At 45.6% G+C, this 17359-nt stretch overlaps 1 protein-coding gene across 3 annotated transcripts in view; it reads right to left on the reverse strand.

Moving 5' to 3' along the window:
* Window positions 1-3466: 3466 nt before the first annotated feature.
* ERCC6 (ERCC excision repair 6, chromatin remodeling factor) overlaps window positions 3467-17359 on the reverse strand; it is a 71306-nt gene continuing 57413 nt past the window's right edge. For 2 of the 3 annotated variants that reach the window (XM_069572565.1, XM_069572563.1), the window contains 9 exons: window positions 14081-14296; window positions 13516-13626; window positions 13016-13135; window positions 12390-12484; window positions 11886-12031; window positions 11100-11798; window positions 8379-8583; window positions 7688-7763; window positions 3467-6575 (listed from right to left, as the gene is read on the reverse strand). In XM_069572565.1, coding sequence (XP_069428666.1) covers window positions 6153-6575; window positions 7688-7763; window positions 8379-8583; window positions 11100-11798; window positions 11886-12031; window positions 12390-12484; window positions 13016-13135; window positions 13516-13626; window positions 14081-14296 — 2091 coding nt within the window. In that variant the 3' untranslated portion in view covers window positions 3467-6152. The remainder of the gene's footprint in view (window positions 6576-7687; window positions 7764-8378; window positions 8584-11099; window positions 11799-11885; window positions 12032-12389; window positions 12485-13015; window positions 13136-13515; window positions 13627-14080; window positions 14297-17359) is intronic. The other variant, XM_069572564.1, reaches the window with a different exon arrangement.

The raw sequence follows: 17359 nt of genomic DNA on the forward strand, positions 1-17359 counted from the left end.
GGAGCCTGAGCAGCTTCATGCTGGCCAGGCAGGCAGGACCCTGCAGGCAAAGTGATCAGAGAGAGGGGAGGGTCAGAGGCCAGCGAGAGCTGGGGAAGGACTCTGAATGGAGCTTCTACTCCATCTGGGCCAGTGGCCAGCATACCCATGCTTTGGTCCTGCTCATTCAGGGTTTTGACTGAATTCTGTGTACAAAGGGCTAGTTCCAGAAAGCTTTCATCTCTAATGTCCCCCCTGCCTGTCAGAGGGGCCATGACACTCAGGGCACTGTCAACAGAGCGCTCGCTCTCCCAGGCTGAGTGTGAAGCCATCCTCGCCATCGGGCAGGGCTGGGGAGTCCCGCAGGGGGCTCCTTGCCCCTGTTGTTGGTGTGGATGACCGGCAAGGGGTTGCTGTCCTCTCTCCTGTCCACTTCCCGTTGGTCTTGCCGTAGCTGTCCTGCAACATGCCCATTTTGTTTGCAGTCAGGATGGCAAAACACAGAAAGCTGCTGGCCGAGGCCTTCATCTGGATCCAGACAGACACCTGGAGATGCCAGGGTCCAAACAGGGATCAAACAGGATGGCCCTGCAGCCATACAACCTGGGTGCAACTCTGGGTCTTATTAGCTGAGTGCTTTCCCCCCCAGTGGTTAGCATTTATTGGGAACATTCTACATGCCAGACACTTGATATTTTGCATTATCTGAAACCAGTCTTCACGGTAACCCCATAAAGTAGGTGCTGTATTTATTCCTATCCTACATATAAAGAATCTGAGACTTAGGAGTAAGCTGTGTTGAGATAAGTACATTTAATATGGACCAGTTCCCCGTAAGACAAACCAAATGAGCAAGTCATGGCTTTCCGCCTAAGCAGACCCAAGCCAGTGGGTGTCTTTAACGCACGTCCCTCTCCCATGAGATGCTATATTCCTTGACTGGAACCTGAAAGAGGGAACCCCCTTTTCTAGGATTACAGGTTACCTGGATTATGGAATCTGTCATCACACTGAGACGGGGAGGAAGCAGGGAAGGAACAGTGTGTCAGGAGTCACAGACTCTGGCTGTTCTTACCAATATTTAGCAGATTTCCTGACTGTCTCTTATTTACAGTATACCCTTAGGATTGTTTCCAGAAACATTCAATTTTCCAGGGAGGGGAGGGGTGTTTGTCTTCTGGAATTTCATCCAGTTACAGTCCTTTTCTGGATTGCACTTCTGCACAGCCCTTCACACTGCCATTCTAGGAGTCTAAAAGATGTTTTCATGTGGGAAAATTACTGTGAACTTTACAACACTGAGAGATTTAAAGGGGAAAATAACACAATTAAATCAATAGACGCAGAAAAAGCATTTAATAAAATTCAGCCCTGGACTCAGAACTGGAAAGAGCATTTCTTTAACTGATAAAAATCATTTGCCAGGAAATAAAAGCAACCACATGTTTAATGGTGAAACTTCGGAAATTTAATCTTCAGTGTCAGTAATAAGGCAAGGATGCCAATCATTGTCAAATATATTATCATATTGGAAATATGTAGTGTAAGTATTGAAATCAAAGAAATACAATTGTCATTACTTGTAGCTGACAAGATTGTTACGTACAGGACAATTTACAGACTTACTGGATTTAATAAAAGAGTTCAGCAAGGTTGCTAAATACAAGACCAATATGTAAAATCCAACAATACTCCAGTTTATAAACTAAAAAATGGGATATTTAAAATGTCAGCATAGCAACCAAAACTGTAGAATTAGGAATACATGTAAGATGTACATGACCTTATAAGATGTAAGTGAAAGACACAATGGAAGTATGTCTTTATAATATGTATCATAAATAGAGTGATGTGTTCTATTCATAGTTGAGAAACTCAGTATCATAAACAATCCTCCACAAGCACCCTGTACAGTCATTACAATTTCAAAAACAAGATCCAAATGTAACAAGCTGATTCCAAGACTTAGGAACAAAGGTCCAAGAAATAAGAAATTTCTTAGAAGATGAAGGGAATCATTCTATTCTATTATGATTGCCAATTATAAAGTACAATGATTAAAACAGTGGGTTATTGGCAAAATTAAGTAAGTAGACCAATTTAACATGAGTACAGAGACCAGAAATATTTCCATAATTATAGAAATCAGATATAATGATAGATGAAGCCTTATAAATTAGGAGGGAAAGGATGAAACATGTTTTTAAAGGTGCTAGAAAAAGTTTAACTATCCACATGGAGTTTACAAGAGAATTTATGAGAGTGTAATCATGGCTTTAGTTAGGAAAAGGGTTCTCAAGGAAACAAAATGAAACTGAATTTGGCTATATTTAAAAACCTGTATATCATAAAGTTCTCTGTTCTAATTCTCCATATCTTTATGCAGAAGTAAAAAAATCCCTAACAAAACATCTATAAAATAGCTGCTAAGTTGCTAAGTCACTTCAGTCGAGTCCGACTCTGTGCGACCTCATAGACGGCAGCCCACCAGGCTCCCCCGCCCTGGGATTCTCCAGGCAAGAACACTGGAGTGGGTTGCCATTTCCTTCTAGGAACATCTATAAAATAGCTATTTTAGGAATAGGAATAGGAATCAACCTAATATGAACTGTGCAAGACCTTCGTGAAGAAAGTTATTAAAATTACTCTAAAAACAGCCTATCATGATACTAACGGCAAAAACTATATTGTCCATTATCCTCAAATTAATGTATAAACTAATACAATCTCAATCAAAAGAGCAACACAATTTTAGTGGAACTTAACAAACTGATTCTAAGTTTCACCTGAAACAGAAAATGCGCAAGAATAAGACAAGGGCGTTGAGGGGAAGGAAAGGAAGCCGGCCTGCAGGCAGGCAGCACTGTGCCGAGTCAGACAGTGAAGCGTGGGCTGGCGAGCAGAGTCTAGATCCACTGTCCAGAAACAGACAGGTGGGAGCGTGATAAACCTGGCATCTTTCAAATGCTCGGAGAAAAGATTGGACTGTTCAATAATAGTAGGAACAACGGCCTTTCTGTCTCAGAGGATGTCTAAGACAGAAGGGAACCTATAGTAAAACTAGGGAAACATAACATGAACGGGTAACTTGTAAAGGAGGATCTACAAATGGAAATGTCTGTTTTATAAGCAATCAGAGAAACTCAAGTTAAAACAAGGTATTCTCAACCACACAACACTGGCTAGGAAAACAAACTCCCGAGACTGACATGGGCCACTGCTTGCTGAGAGTGTGGAGAAACAGTCCTTTTATGGGGTGTGAATTGAAGGAGGTAGTTCCACAACATCCATTACATTTAAAAATCTACCTAATTTTAAGTCCAGCAATTCCATGAAGGTAGTTACACTTAGAGAAATGAAAAGGTATCTAGCATATGTTAAATGAGAAGTTAGTTGTTAAATAACAAGGATGATAATAATTGCATTTTTGTAAATCACATGTAAAATAAAACGAGCTGCTGTAACAAAGAGACTCCAACAAAAGACAGTGATTTAAACAAGTCAGGAATTTATTTTGCTCTTAAGTAACAGGTGAAAAGGAAGCAGTTTGAGACTGGCAGGCCAGACTCTCCATCCTCAGCACACAACTCTGACGCTCTTGTGTCCCTGCTTAAGCTCCCATAGGCATGTTGGCCAGCACGAGCGGGGAATGTGGAGAAAAGTAGATACCCAGTTCCTCATTTCAGGGTGCAGTCTGGACGTTCTCTTCACATCCCACTGCCTGTCATGTGGCCACATTTAACCATTTAGCAGAGTGTTAAGTGAGCAGCCTTGGTGTCCAGGTACAAAGCAGGAGTCTTAGCAGGAAAGGAGAAGGGGAAAACGGACATTATAGCAGCAGCAGCAGCTGCCACATGTATCTGCAAAGGCATGGAAAACAGCCTGCAAGAACACACCAAATACAGTCCTCATCTCTGGAACAGGAGCAAGAGGAGTGGGAGGCAGAGTATCGCATTGCCTGAAATGTTTTAAACAGTGGTCATGTTTTAACTAAGGAATTTTCCACATTTCACAAAGATTTTACAATCCTTCATTGTAGCTTAATACCAGTATAACCATAGTTGCTAAAATTATGATACTTGGAGCATTTTCCTCTACGTATCTCCACCCAGGGGCATGATGACAAAGCTTACCAATGTCCACACTGAGACACAGGCATGGCAGTGACTGCCCAGGGTCTCAGCTGCTGGTAGGGCTGAGGCAGGCTGGGAGTGAAGACCATCGCCCTGCGACTGCATCATAACTTTTGCCCGCATTTTCTACTTGAAGAGAAGGCTACAACTTCCCTCGCTCAGTAGACTTTAGATTTCAGACAACAGAGGTATGTTGCCAAGCACTTCATATTCGTGAACAGCATTAGGACTTTAATACGAGAACAAGAGGGATGCAATTTTTTTATAGGTTAAAGACAACAACAACAAAAAAAGAACTTCGCAGAAACAAAATTCATGAGTTTTGACTCCCTTCTGAGCCAAGTAGTCAAGTTTAGGATGCACTGACCCGTTTAAAAGTCTATTATTTCCAGACAATGATGGCAGAATGAAGATGGTAGGATCCTCTTCCTCTAATAATAAAACACGCTAAAAATTGAATGAAATGAACAAGTCAGAATCCAGAAAAAGCAGCACAAAATCCTGCTGGGAATTACAACTCTATGACATCTCCTGTCTAAAGGGAGGGAATCACAGACCAAGTTATTTAACAAAATCTCAGAAAACATAACTAAAACCCAAGTCTTCAGTCAAAAGCTTCACGTTGCCCAGCAGAGCCTCTCCTTGACTCTGAAACCCACAGCCCTCCTCTCTTGAGTGGCGGAGAAGAGCACAAAAGAGATCTGGGCCCTGCGGCTCACTTCAGTATGAGCTAGATGGGAGGAAGACAAAGGCAATACAGAAAAATCAGAAAGCAGGCAAACAGCAAGCCGGAGAAAACAACTCTAAGAACAAAAGCACTGGACCACGGCAGCTCTAGGAGACACTTAGGAAGTCTGGCCAGTTTAAGAAAACAAGACTGCAGAGCTGAGACGATAAGCCTAACAGTGAGAAGGAAAGAGAAACAGGGTAAGAAAACAAACTAAGGACCGAAAGGACACCGTAACAGAACTCTAAACATGTAAACAGCCATAAGCAGCCGCAGACGGAAAGCAGATACCCACAACAGGAGAGTCATGGGGAACGCAACGGGACAGAAGGGATGGCAATGCCGCGACAGAAGGCAGAGAACAGCGGAGCCTGGCCGAGGCTACTGGCGTCCTCAGAGAGGAGGACAGCGAGCTGAGGAAACAGCGCTCCAGGCTCCCTCCAGGCAGCCAGCGGAGAGAGGGCTGGAACGGCAGCACCATGCGGTGATGGTGGTCCACCTGAGTGTGGTCGGAGTGGCGTTCCTACGCATGGGCACGTGCTGGCGGTTTTATCTGTACTTACTTTTGGTTAACCTTGGGCTTTGTTTGTTTTTTTAAAAGATAACACATTCCATTTTCCTAAAACCAAGAGTCAGTGTAGGAGGAAAAAGGTGCCCTTTGCTTAAAATAAAGCAACTTTAAACTGAGAAAACTCTAACCTTCTGCAAATACACATCTCATCATTTATTACCAAACTATTCTATGTTTTGCAAATAAAAAACTTGCCAATTTAACAGTACCTTAATGGAAGATTGCTTAAAGGCAATCAATAGGATTCAAAAGGTAACAAATTTGATCTCTTTTTTGAGTGGCAAATGATCGGTTTAAGCATTTAAACACGAGGTACCCAAAAGATACTGTTAATAGCTACTGATGAACTGATTATCTGAACAGGTCTAACTGAATGTAAGACATGTTTTTAGCACCAATAACAAGAATTCTTGCAAGTTCTGGTCTATAAACTTCCAATGAGTAGTAAGTAATGTGTTCCCTGATAGCATCTCCTGGGTAAAAGAACAAGTATGTTCCAAGGATTAACGGTTAGGTCCCTGAATTTATAACATAATTCATTTTGGAAAAAAAAAGTCAACCCAGGTATTTTTAAAACTTAAGTTTTGGAGAAGAATTTCTTCTTCCCCAAAGTTTTGTTTATGAGGTAGCTATCATTCAAAGTAAACATCAAATACAGCCAACTTCCACTGACAAACATGATAATTAAATAATTAATCTTTTCACCAGAAAAGTCAATTAGAAGTCCAGAGAGTAATGTTGCTCAGCAGTATTCTGGCTTGAGTTTCCAAATGCCTTCACCAGCAGAAGTTCTATGAAAAGTGCACAGATTTCTCAAGAGTTCTCTAAAGACACAAGACTGTGATGCTGATAACTTGGACTCGAACTCCTGCAGTATCTCCTGGGTGCTGGCCTGGCCATCAACTTGGGCCTGAAAGGCAATGAAGTTTCTCATTTCCACCAGCAGCTCATCATGCTCTGTGCTGCAGGGCAGTGGAGCGGCGGCTTCTGGGAGGCGCCCAATTTCACTTTCTAAGCGCTCTGGCAAAATGAGGTGGTTCCTAGCTCTCATTTTCGCCAACAGTGAGGACGAAGTGAGAGCCCCAGATGAAGACTCTGCATCTTCAGCTTTTCCACTAAAATGCTCCAAAACATGATCTTTTCCATCCTTCTTCACAGTGCTGTCCTGGAGAAAGAAGACCAGTGCGTGGGTATATTTAATCTGTTTATGCTCCCACTTATTTCTCCAAAGGCTCCGAGGGGCCATAAGACAACACCTGTGCCCAGGGCGCTGAGGCTGACGGGGGAATAACGAGACACCGTCTGACGTAAAGGGAGGGGAGGATTAAGTGTCTAAATCCACCTGCTCTTAGAGAACATTTCCTAAAAAACCCCCAAACTACACTATTTACTTCGTCACTATCTTGAGTGGTGAGCATGGAGGGAGGGCCAGGATTCCAGAGAAGACATCTAGGAAAACCGTCTCCAGGAGGTACAGGCTCTGCAGGCTTTTCCTGTTCTTCCTCCCAAAATTTCCCTGATCTGGGCACCATGGGATAAGGAACAGTATCAGAGCTGTACTTCTTTTCTTTCACTTTTAAATCTTTTGCTCCTGTACACCTCATGTGAGTTTCCTCAGAACAGCAACAGAAATCTAGCTTTTCTTCGTATTCCTACTGCTAAAAGAACGTAACACGGGAAGTGGAAAAAAGTTTCTCTACTTCTAGATGTGTTCAAATTAATCTAAAAGTAGGAATCTGAACCTCGGAGTTTTCAAACTTCATAAATAACACAAACCTTAAGCAAAAGGAAAAAAAAAGGAAGTATTAAACGATAAGAATATGGCCTGTTATTTACTCTCAGAGAGGCACTCAAGGCGTTTAGGGGGTTGTAGGGCATCGAGAGACGGACGCGACGCTCTCGTAGCTTGTAAATCACAAACACCACTCGGGCGATTTTCTAGATCTTTATTCTAGACAGCAGTGGTCCCTCGAGCTAGCACTTCACCTCCGAGTGGGGCGGGCAGTATGGGCAGCAACACATATCACCTACCCAATGTGAACTTCTGGAGGACAAAACAGACTCTACTACGGATCTCGGGTTAAAGGCTTTGCCTTTTCTAGGAAGTTAGCTGGCCCCTCTAAATTCACACAAAAGTGCTTCATAAATGCATGAAAGTTCATGAAATGCAAATAGCAGATGTCACCATGCACCCTCCAATGTGGAATTGAGTGAGATTTCCATGGCAGTTCAATCAAGTAAATCTTGTGAATGAAAGCAGAAAGGCTATCAGATTACCTGGCATTTTTCCTTTGGAGATGTTGAAGAGGGACGCACGGAGAAACTGGAGTTCCTTTTCTGACCGAATCTGCTCCTAAGTAACAAAGAGAGTCATAGTTGATAAAATGTTACTTTGTGAGTTAGAGATGAGAATGCCTCTCCGACACCTAAACTTTTCTTGGAGAAATTTTCTTGCATGGTTATTCTCTCATAGCTGTGATGCGTCTGCTCTACCCTTAGATTCCTATACTTTACTCTTCTGGGAAATTACTAAGGCATCCCAAGGCAAGAACCACTTAATACCCTTGGCTCAAGTCACAGTGGAAACCACCCTCGAATTCTAGGTAGGAAAACTACTCTAAAAGAGCAGAGTAATTACTGATTGCTGAAACACACCTAATCAACTTATTAAAATTTAATTGTTTTCCTATAACTCTTACTATTTTATGACATCACCTCTTAAATCACCTCAAAAGAGGTTTCTCCTTGCCCCAGAAAATTAGCTCTGGAAGGAAGGAATGAAAGCCAAGAAGGTAAGGTGGCAGGTGTATCCCTCTTCAGTTATGAACATCTGGCTGGGCCAATCCCTCCCTGAGGGATTTTCTCCTCCTTCAGATAAACGGCAGGAGTGTCTCTACCTGTCCTGATTTCACTCCCAGCCCGGCCAGTTTGGCCTCCTCACAAGCATGTCAGGGTGGCGACCTCTTACTTTTTTCCTGCTGGTGCACCAGCAAGCCCTCTGTGGCCAGTCCAAGTGGGCACACCACTCGCTGCGCCCAGACACCGCTGCCGAGAGAGCCTCAGCGCTCTGAGGGCGTCCTGAGCCACGCGGTTGGCCTCCGCCTCCACCAGGACACAGTCTGGGCTGGCTCCATCCATGATGGCGTCGTGCTTCATGACGCTGTGCACGCCCACTGGCAACAGCAAAGCACACAGTGAGCGCCACTTCAGCTCAGGCGCGACCACGCACTTTCCTCTGTCCCGGCTAGTGTGTGGCGGGTGGAGGAAAAGCCATGAACGTTTTTGGCTGCTACTCACCCGTGACCACCAGGACCCACAAACTTCTACAAACGTTGCGGATCTTCACCTGCATCTCTACCCAATGAGGGCTGGACTGTCAACTATCACTGCACTGTATCATCAAAGCACAACGCTTTAATTACCACACTTCCACAGGCTCTTCCCGGCTATCTGGGAAATTTTAAAACCTTCTACTAATGTGAAGAAGTGAAGTCGCTCAGTAGTGTCTGACTCTTTGCGACCCCATGGGCTGTAGCCTACCAGGCTCCTCTGTCCATGGGATTTTCCAGGCAACAGTCCTGGGGTGGACTGCCATTTCCTTCTCCAGGGGATCTTCCCAACCCAGGGTATCCTCTATTGAAGGGGGAAAATATAAACAAAAATCACACAATTTCTAAAAAGTAATCATCATAGAAACACTGCACTCCAGAAGAATTCAGTACAGTCATAGGTGAAAAATTCATAGACCTAAATATTTATATTAATAAAAACGAAAGAACAAAAATAAGTGAACTGAATTCCAAGCCAGTTTTATAAAAATCAGGACCAAAAACATTTAAACAACAACAAAAACAAAAAGGAAGAAAGTATTGAAGATAGAAGCAAAAATTACGGAGGCAGAGAAGAACCACGGATCTAATTAATTAATCAAACTCCTGGTTTATTGAAAAAAAATCACGAAACAATCTACTGGTTTCACCTGATCAAGGAACAAGGAGGGAAACAGACAAAAACTGGAAATGACAAGGGGGAAATTATCTTGAAATAGTCAATTTAAAAAAATTATTACAGGAGTATTTTCTAACAACTCCATGCAAACAAACTTGAAAATTAAATAACATAGACAATTTCTTAAGAAAGCAGATCCGGAACTGTAGGAAAAAACAGAGAAAGTCACCAGTGAACTACCTTACAAGAAAGCACCAAGCCCAGAGGCTGTCCTCCTGAGACACTGTACGGAAGCCTGCCTTCCTGAAGAGACCCATTCGGAGACCTTTGGTAACACAAGACCGTCACCTTGGGAACACAGTGACCTGTGAGATCTGGGCAGGACAGTCCCAGGGGCGATTCAGCTGTGCAGGCTGGCCTGTCCCACAGGGTCCTGGGCAACTGCCAGACCTGCTTTCCTAACTTTTCTCCCTTGATATCAGCTACCAGCTTTCCTCCTTCCAGAGTGCCTGCCTCTGGCCATGCCCCTTCCTCTCCCCATCATCTGTCACCTGACTCTTCTGTGGCTGGAAAGCCAGACACACAGAGCATGCAGAGAGATATTCCATGAATGTTCAGGTGGTGCAAAGCTATCTTGAGCATGCGCCCCTCCTGTGTGTGGTTACAAGTCAGGTCCCACTGCTCACCCAAGGTTCAAACTCTCCTGGGAGAGAGAGGTGAGAGTGATTTTTTTAAATGTCAGTACAGGGCCCCCCGGTGGCTCAGTGGCAGCGAGTCTGCCTGCTAATGCAAGAGACACAGGTTCGATCCCTAATCCGGGAATATCCCACATGCCCTGGAGCAGCGAAGCCCAAACGCCGTGACTACTGATCCTGCTCTCTGCAGCCCGCGAGCAGCAGCTGCTGAGGCCACGCGCCCCCATCACGGAAGCCCGTGTGCCCGAGAGGCTGGGCTCCCCCACAAGAGACGCCACCGCAGTGAGCAGCCTGCATGCACAGCCAGAGAGAGCAGCCCCCGCTCACCACAGCCAGAGAGAGAAGAGAGCAGCCCCCGCTCACCACAGCCAGAGAGAAGGCCCTGCTCACCACAGCGAGAGAGCAGCCCCTGCTTACCACAGCCAGAGAGAAGAGAGCAGCCCCCGCTCACCACAGCGAGAGAGGGCAGCCCCCACTCACCACAGCCAGAGAGAGCAGCCCCTGCTCACCACAGCCAGAGAGGGCAGCCCCCACTCACCACAGCCAGAGAGGGCAGCCCCCACTCACCACAGCCAGAGAGAGCAGCCCCTGCTCACCACAGCCAGAGAGGGCAGCCCCCACTCACCACAGCGAGAGAGAAGGCCCTGCTCACCACAGCCAGAGAGAGCAGCCCCCGCTCACCACAGCCAGAGAGAAGGCCCTGATCACCACAGCCAGAGAGAAGGCCCCGCTCACCACAGCCAGAGAGAAGGCCCTGCTCACCACAGCCAGAGAGAGCAGCCCCCGCTCACCACAGCCAGAGAGAAGGCCCCGCTCACCACAGCCAGAGAGCAGCCTGCACAGCAAGGAGACCCAGCACAGCCAAACGCAAACGAACAAGTAAGATTATTTTTCAAAGTGTTGGAACACTTCCAATCTGACTTCTAGAAGGAAAAATACTTCCCGTTGAGTGCGCACTCCGCCCTGTCAGGGATGCCTGCTCCCACAGAAGCAGCCCCTCGGTTCTATTCCTAGCATACCCGTGGCAAGTTCAGCAAAAGGAGTACCTGACTTTCTGAAAAGCTTCTCCAGGACGTAGTCGTCGTGGCTGCGCTCCTTGGCCTCGCTCTCGTTTTCACTGGCTTGCCTCCGGTACTGCCTCTTCTTCACCAGGTGTGGAATTCGAGTTCCCTCAAACTTGGCGTCTCTGCGGTGCTTAGAGCTCTCCGGCTTTTGATTCGACCTCAGGTGTTTCTCCCTGGCCTCTTCTGCCACGTGATGTTTCATTTTCGACTTGTGCTTATAACAATTATTTTCCGTTTGCTCATTCTCCCAAAGAGGTTCTCTCTGAACCTGGCAGCTTTCTCTTTTATCAGAAAGACTCTCCTTTTCATTGATGCTTTCCTCACCAGACGTCCCGCACGTTCTGACGATTCTTGGAGAACCTGAACTGTCCCCGTTTTCATGAATCACTAAGGACTCCCGTGGTCTGGAGACTGCATCTGCCTCTTCTCCAAGCCTCTCACTGCTGGTCAGACTATGAGGTGTCTGAACGGCGTCTTTCAAAGGAATGCCTTGGTCAGAAGTTCCTGCACGCACTTCGCTGCCTGGGGCTGCAGGTCTCTCTTCAGATGAGACGGCGGCATTTGCAGATGTCTTACCATCAGGGAACTGTCTGCCCACTGGGACATTCGGGTCTGTTCCACAGGCCTGCTGAAGCCTTCTTTTTAAATGGCGTCTGGGTGTCTGAACATCTGAACCAGTTCCTATAAAGAGAAAGCACGCTAATGCCACACTGCGGAAGTCCTACCATCTCATGACTTCAGGTTGGATTATCTCATGGGATAAAATACCTGCAAAGATAGCGCTCGTTTCCGTGCTCTGGGATGTGTCAGGGCTGCTCAGAGTAAACAGCTCATAAAGGTCATTGGACTTGAAAAATCGTCTCTGCTTCGGATCTTTTAGCACTCTGTTTGTCAAAAACTGCTTGAAGATTTGTCTAAAAAGATAAAAATTAAGCTGGTATGAAACAATGCTCGGCTGCACCTCAGGATTCTAAACTGTTACAGCAACTGTTTATTAATAAGGTTAAAAACAACCAGACTCAAAAACATTAAAACACACACACACACAATAAGCCAAGCTTATTTTAATGAGAAAGAAAAAAATATAAGAAATTATAAAAAAAAAACACATACATCTCTCAAGTTACAGCAACTATTTCTCTGAGATGGCAAGATTTCTTGAATTAACACTTCTTAAAAATCCCCTGCTCCAAACCCTGGCAGCAGGTCTCCCCGCTCACACCCACGGCCTGGAAGCAGCTCTGGCCCAGGGGCACGGCTGTGTGCACTGACCGGTGGTAAATCTTTTCCTCAATGGTGCCTGCGGTGAGGAGCCTGTACACTGTCACTTGCTTTTTCTGGCCGATCCTCCACGCGCGCTCCCGGGCCTGCAGCAGAGAAGACCACCAAACAGAGAGGGAAGTTGCTCAGTTGCGTCCCACGCTTTGCGACCCCATGGTCGCAGGCTCCTCTGCCCATGGGATTTTCCAGGCAAGCGCACTGGAGGGGGCTGTCATCTCCTTCTCCAGGACACAGCAGAGAAGTGCAGCTCAACAAGGGCCCTTCTCAGCAACAAGCGCTGACTAACAGCCAGTCACTTCCTTCCACTCCCCAAATTAGAGCTTTGGCTAATGAGGCTAAATACCTCATTTACATCCTCCACCTGTTAAGGAACACAAACAGGCAGGCGACAAAACAGACCAAGCCAGCTCTGCCAGTTTCCTCCCACGTCCTCTCTGCACACGGGTCTAGTGCGGATGCTGCGGATACGCTGAGAAGACCCTCCCTCCAAGCGGAAGATGAGACACAGCCAGGATGTGAGCTCTAAGCGGAGGCGAACATGGCATGGAGGGCTGCTCCTGCGGGTGAGCCATCAGACAGCATGTCATCAACACACTGCTTTGAGAAAATAGACAGACCTGCGTGTCTGTGCTTGGGTTCCAGTCGGGGTCATAGATGATGACGCGGTTCGCACCCGTCAGGTTGACTCCTAGGCCACCCACACGAGTGGTCAGAAGAAACACAAACACGGACGTGTCCTGGGGGTGAGACACACGACAGTCAGTGCGCACACGCAAGGTCAGTCACCGCTGCCACCGCAGCCCTCACACGCTCCACGCATGGAAGCCTGGCTGCAGTGCAAGCAATGGGTTACGCCGCAGAGACCTCTGGTCAGTCAAGATGCCAACTCACAGCTTCTGCTTTTCATAGCATTTACATTATCAATGTTTGAAAACTGGATTTTTAAGAAGGAATACACATTCTTTGTTTAAACACACATACACATCCCATTAACCCAGAAATGCATCGAGTTAACAGCTGCCCAATCCCAGACGCAGGCACTGTGGGTGCAGACCTCTCCCCACCGTCCCCTCCGCACAGCGGCACCAGGCGACTTCACGGCTCTGTCCACTGTTACCTCATTGTATCTTGCGATCAGTGGTTGTCTGGAAGCTATCGCCGTGGTGCCATCCATCTTGAGATAAGAATACTTTTGGGCTCTGAGGAACACTTCAAGGATGTCCAACATCTGTTAGGGAGAAGTGGTGGAGGACGTAAGAGTTTAAAAACCAAAGGTGCGCCTCCAGTGAGCATGCAACACTTGTAAACAGGATCACACCTTCCCCAACTGGCTTAAATTAAAAGGGGTTTCTTGGTTCGAGGTGGATAAAGAAAACTACTACAAGAGTATTTTTGGTATTTCCATACTGTTCTTACAAATTTTGTAAAAAGCAGGACATCTGAGTTCAGACAAAACTCACCTGCACCCCAAAATCACATGGTAATACGGTCTCTTTTTGAAAAAGGCAACTTCTGGGCACCAACTCTAGAGAAAGATCCACCTCCAGAGGAGCTCTGCAGCCTGCCACTTCAGTATCAGTGGGTGGATCATTTTAAACCATAGCCCTCTTTTTCCCTTTTTTTTTTATTGGTTATAAGTCACAAAGAACCACTTGCTTCTTGTATGAGGCTTGCATACGCACCTGTCTGGACTGAGAAAACAGCAGCACTCGTTGGCCCTGCTTGTGCCATATTTTCAGCAAGGACTCGACAACTATCATTTTCCCAGAACGTTTCCAGTATCCAAACTCATCTTCCCCTAGCTCCTCGTCTGGGGCGCCTTTAAGACTCTTGGGGCCTCCAGAAAAGAGATCAGGGTGGTTGCAGATTTTTCTTAGGGCTACGAGTCCAGAGAAAATCTATGGTACAAAAGAATTATGTCCACTCAGATCACCCCATGGAAAATAATATTCACTCAAGAAGAAAAGGAAGCAGGCTGTTCAATACTTAACACAGATTAAGAAGTAACCCTTCATCAGCTTTTCAGTTTTCTCCCCAATCACTGCATATTAGGAATGGGAAGAACCTTTACTCGTCTTTTCCTGACAGGGCAAGTTCTCTAAAAACAGAAAGTCCTGTTGGAACAAACATATCTAATGGGGTCACATTCAATTGCTGATGATTCTCCCTCTAAAAAAACAGGTATGCAGTTCACAGTACATAAAAAATTGGTTCATATTTTAAACATAAATAAGAAATATCATGCCCATTCTCAACAGAAATCTGGGCTTCCCTGGTGGCTCAGATAGTAAAGAATCTGCTTGTGATGCAGGAGATCTGGGTTCAGTCCCTGGGTTATAGCAAGATCCCCTGGAGAACGGAATAGTAACTCACTCCAGTATTCTTGCCTGGAGAATTTCATGGACAGAGGAGCCTGGCAGATTACAGTCCATGGGGTCTCAAGGAGCTGTATAAGATTGAGAGGTTCCAAACAGGAAAAGGAGTACAAGGCTGTATATTGTCACCCTGCTTATTTAACTTATATGCAGAGTCCATCATGAGAAACGCTGGGCTGGATGAAGCACAAGCTGGAATCAAGACTGCTGGGAGAAATATCAATCACCTCAGATATGCAGATGACACCACCCTCATGGCAAAAAGTGAAGAACTAAAGAGCCTCTCGATGAAAGTGAAAGAGGAGAGTGAAAAAGTTGGCTTAAAGCTCAACATTCAGAAAACTAAGACCATTGCATCTGGTCCCATCACTTCATGGGAAATAGATGGGGAAACAGTGGAAATAGTGTCAAACTCTATTTTTTGAGGCTCCAAAATCACTGCAGATGGTGACTGCAGCCATGAAGTTAAAAGATGCCTACTCCTTGGAAGGAAAGTTATGACCAACCTAGACAGCATATTAAAAAGCAGAGACATTACTTTGTCAACAAAGGTCCATCTAGTCAAGGCTATGGTTTTTCCAGTAGTCATGTATGGATGTGAGAGTTGGACTATAAAGAAAGCTGAGCATTGAAGAACTAACACTTTTGAACTGTGGTGTTGGAAAAGACTCTTGAGAGTCCCTTGGACTGCAAGGAGATCCAACCAGTCCATCCTAAAGGAGATCAGTCCTGGGTGTTCATTGGAAGGACTGATGTTGAAGCTGAAACTCCAATACTTTGGCCACCTGATGCAAAGAGCTGACTCATTTGAAAAGACCCCGATGCTGGCAAAGATTGAGGGCAGGAGAAGAGGACGACAGAGGATGAGATGGTTGGATGGCAACACCGACTCAATGGACGTGAGTTTGGGTGGACTCCAGAAGTTGGTGATGGACAGGGAGGTCTGGCGTGCTGCAGTTCATGGGGTCACAAAGAGTCGGACATGACTGAGCGACTGAACTGAGTGACTAAAATTTAGGGAAATCTGCCATGTAATTTAGCAAAGGCATTTAAGTATTACACTCCTAAGAACCTCATTAGAAGTTCTATAGTTTACTATGTGAGTCAGAGATTGAAGTATATCACAAAACATGCCACATGGAAAAAACACAGATGGCAACAATGTGTGCGATGGCTCACTAGAGGGCTGGGGAGGCCCAGAGCGAGCGCCCACTCGGCCACCTGCAAGCAAGCAGGCACCTTCTACAGCTTTCAGTCCGCGACTCAAGTCACACTCACCAGTACAAAGGTTCAAATGGAAAAGATAGACCATAAATTGAGCAATAATCAAAGAGTATGGTTATTCTAATTAGTAAACAGTTAAATAAATAACACACGAGCTGAACAAAGCAGAAGCACCGTCAGCACTCCCCAGAGTCATCTGTAACTGATCTTTCTTCCTTGAGATCTCTGCTGCCCAACACAGCAGTCACGAGCCACACGTGGCCACTGAGCACATGCAGCGTGGCACGTCCAAACAAAGATGCGCTGCAACGTGAAATACCCGATTCTGAAGACTCAGCACAAAAAAAGAAGAATCAAATATCCAGTAATTTAAAATTCTTGATTACATACTAAAATGACATTTTAGATATGCCAAGTTAAATAAAATATACTATTAAAGCTGACTGCACCTGTTACGCTTTTCACCTTTTTTAATGTGACCATTAGAAAATTTGAAATCACACACATGGCTTGTATTCTCTCTCCCCTGGACAGTGCTGATCCTACCCACCTAAGGCTTCAAAACTTGGAGGCACATGAAGGTAAGTCAGGGGAGATACAGGAGAGGAATAAACGTGAATGGCTTAAAGACCCCTACAGATGCCAATGACAGACGGAATAAACTGTTAAGAGATGGTCAAAAGAACAAAAATGACGATCTGGAAGAAAAAACATGTAGATATCATGGGACTCAAGCAGCCTTGTCACCCGTATTCATCCCCATCTGCCTCCGTGTAGGGGCAGGACAGTGAATTTCAGAGCGTCCCCTGCTCCTCAGCTGCACCTCCAACGAGGACAAACCAAAGACTAAGGAATTTTACGTGTTAAATAAATAAAATTACAGTTCACACTTTAAGAGACTGAAGCACAAAGAAGCTGAAGAGTTTACATGGAGCTTCTGACTAAAGCTGATGATAAAATTACTACGTAGGCTTAATAAAGAGACATTTACCCACAGATATTGCTGAGTACGGCCAATAACTAAAACACTATTACTTATACAAAAATGCATAATAGCAATTCTTCTTCCGTGCGCCCAGCAGCCCCGGGCTGCTCCCGACGTTCTCCATAGGACTGGTAGTCCCTGCAGGACAGCGCCTTTCAGACCCTGTGGTCTAGTGTGTCTTCCCACTAGACCACGTGGCTCTGGGTTCAGATGGAACAGTGCTGCAGGACAGATAAAAAGGCAGCATTCTCAGACTGCGTGTAGCTGGCTTCCGGAAGGGCTTTGAAGGAGGCAAAGGCTCACAACCGGGCGTCTTCAAGACTGCAACAACTGTGACTCTCTGACTGGTACCAGGCTCCCTCCCCACCCCGCCATGC

This window comes from Ovis canadensis, chromosome 25 (genome assembly GCF_042477335.2).
Source record: "Ovis canadensis isolate MfBH-ARS-UI-01 breed Bighorn chromosome 25, ARS-UI_OviCan_v2, whole genome shotgun sequence".
Classification (NCBI taxonomy): domain Eukaryota; kingdom Metazoa; phylum Chordata; class Mammalia; order Artiodactyla; family Bovidae; genus Ovis; species Ovis canadensis.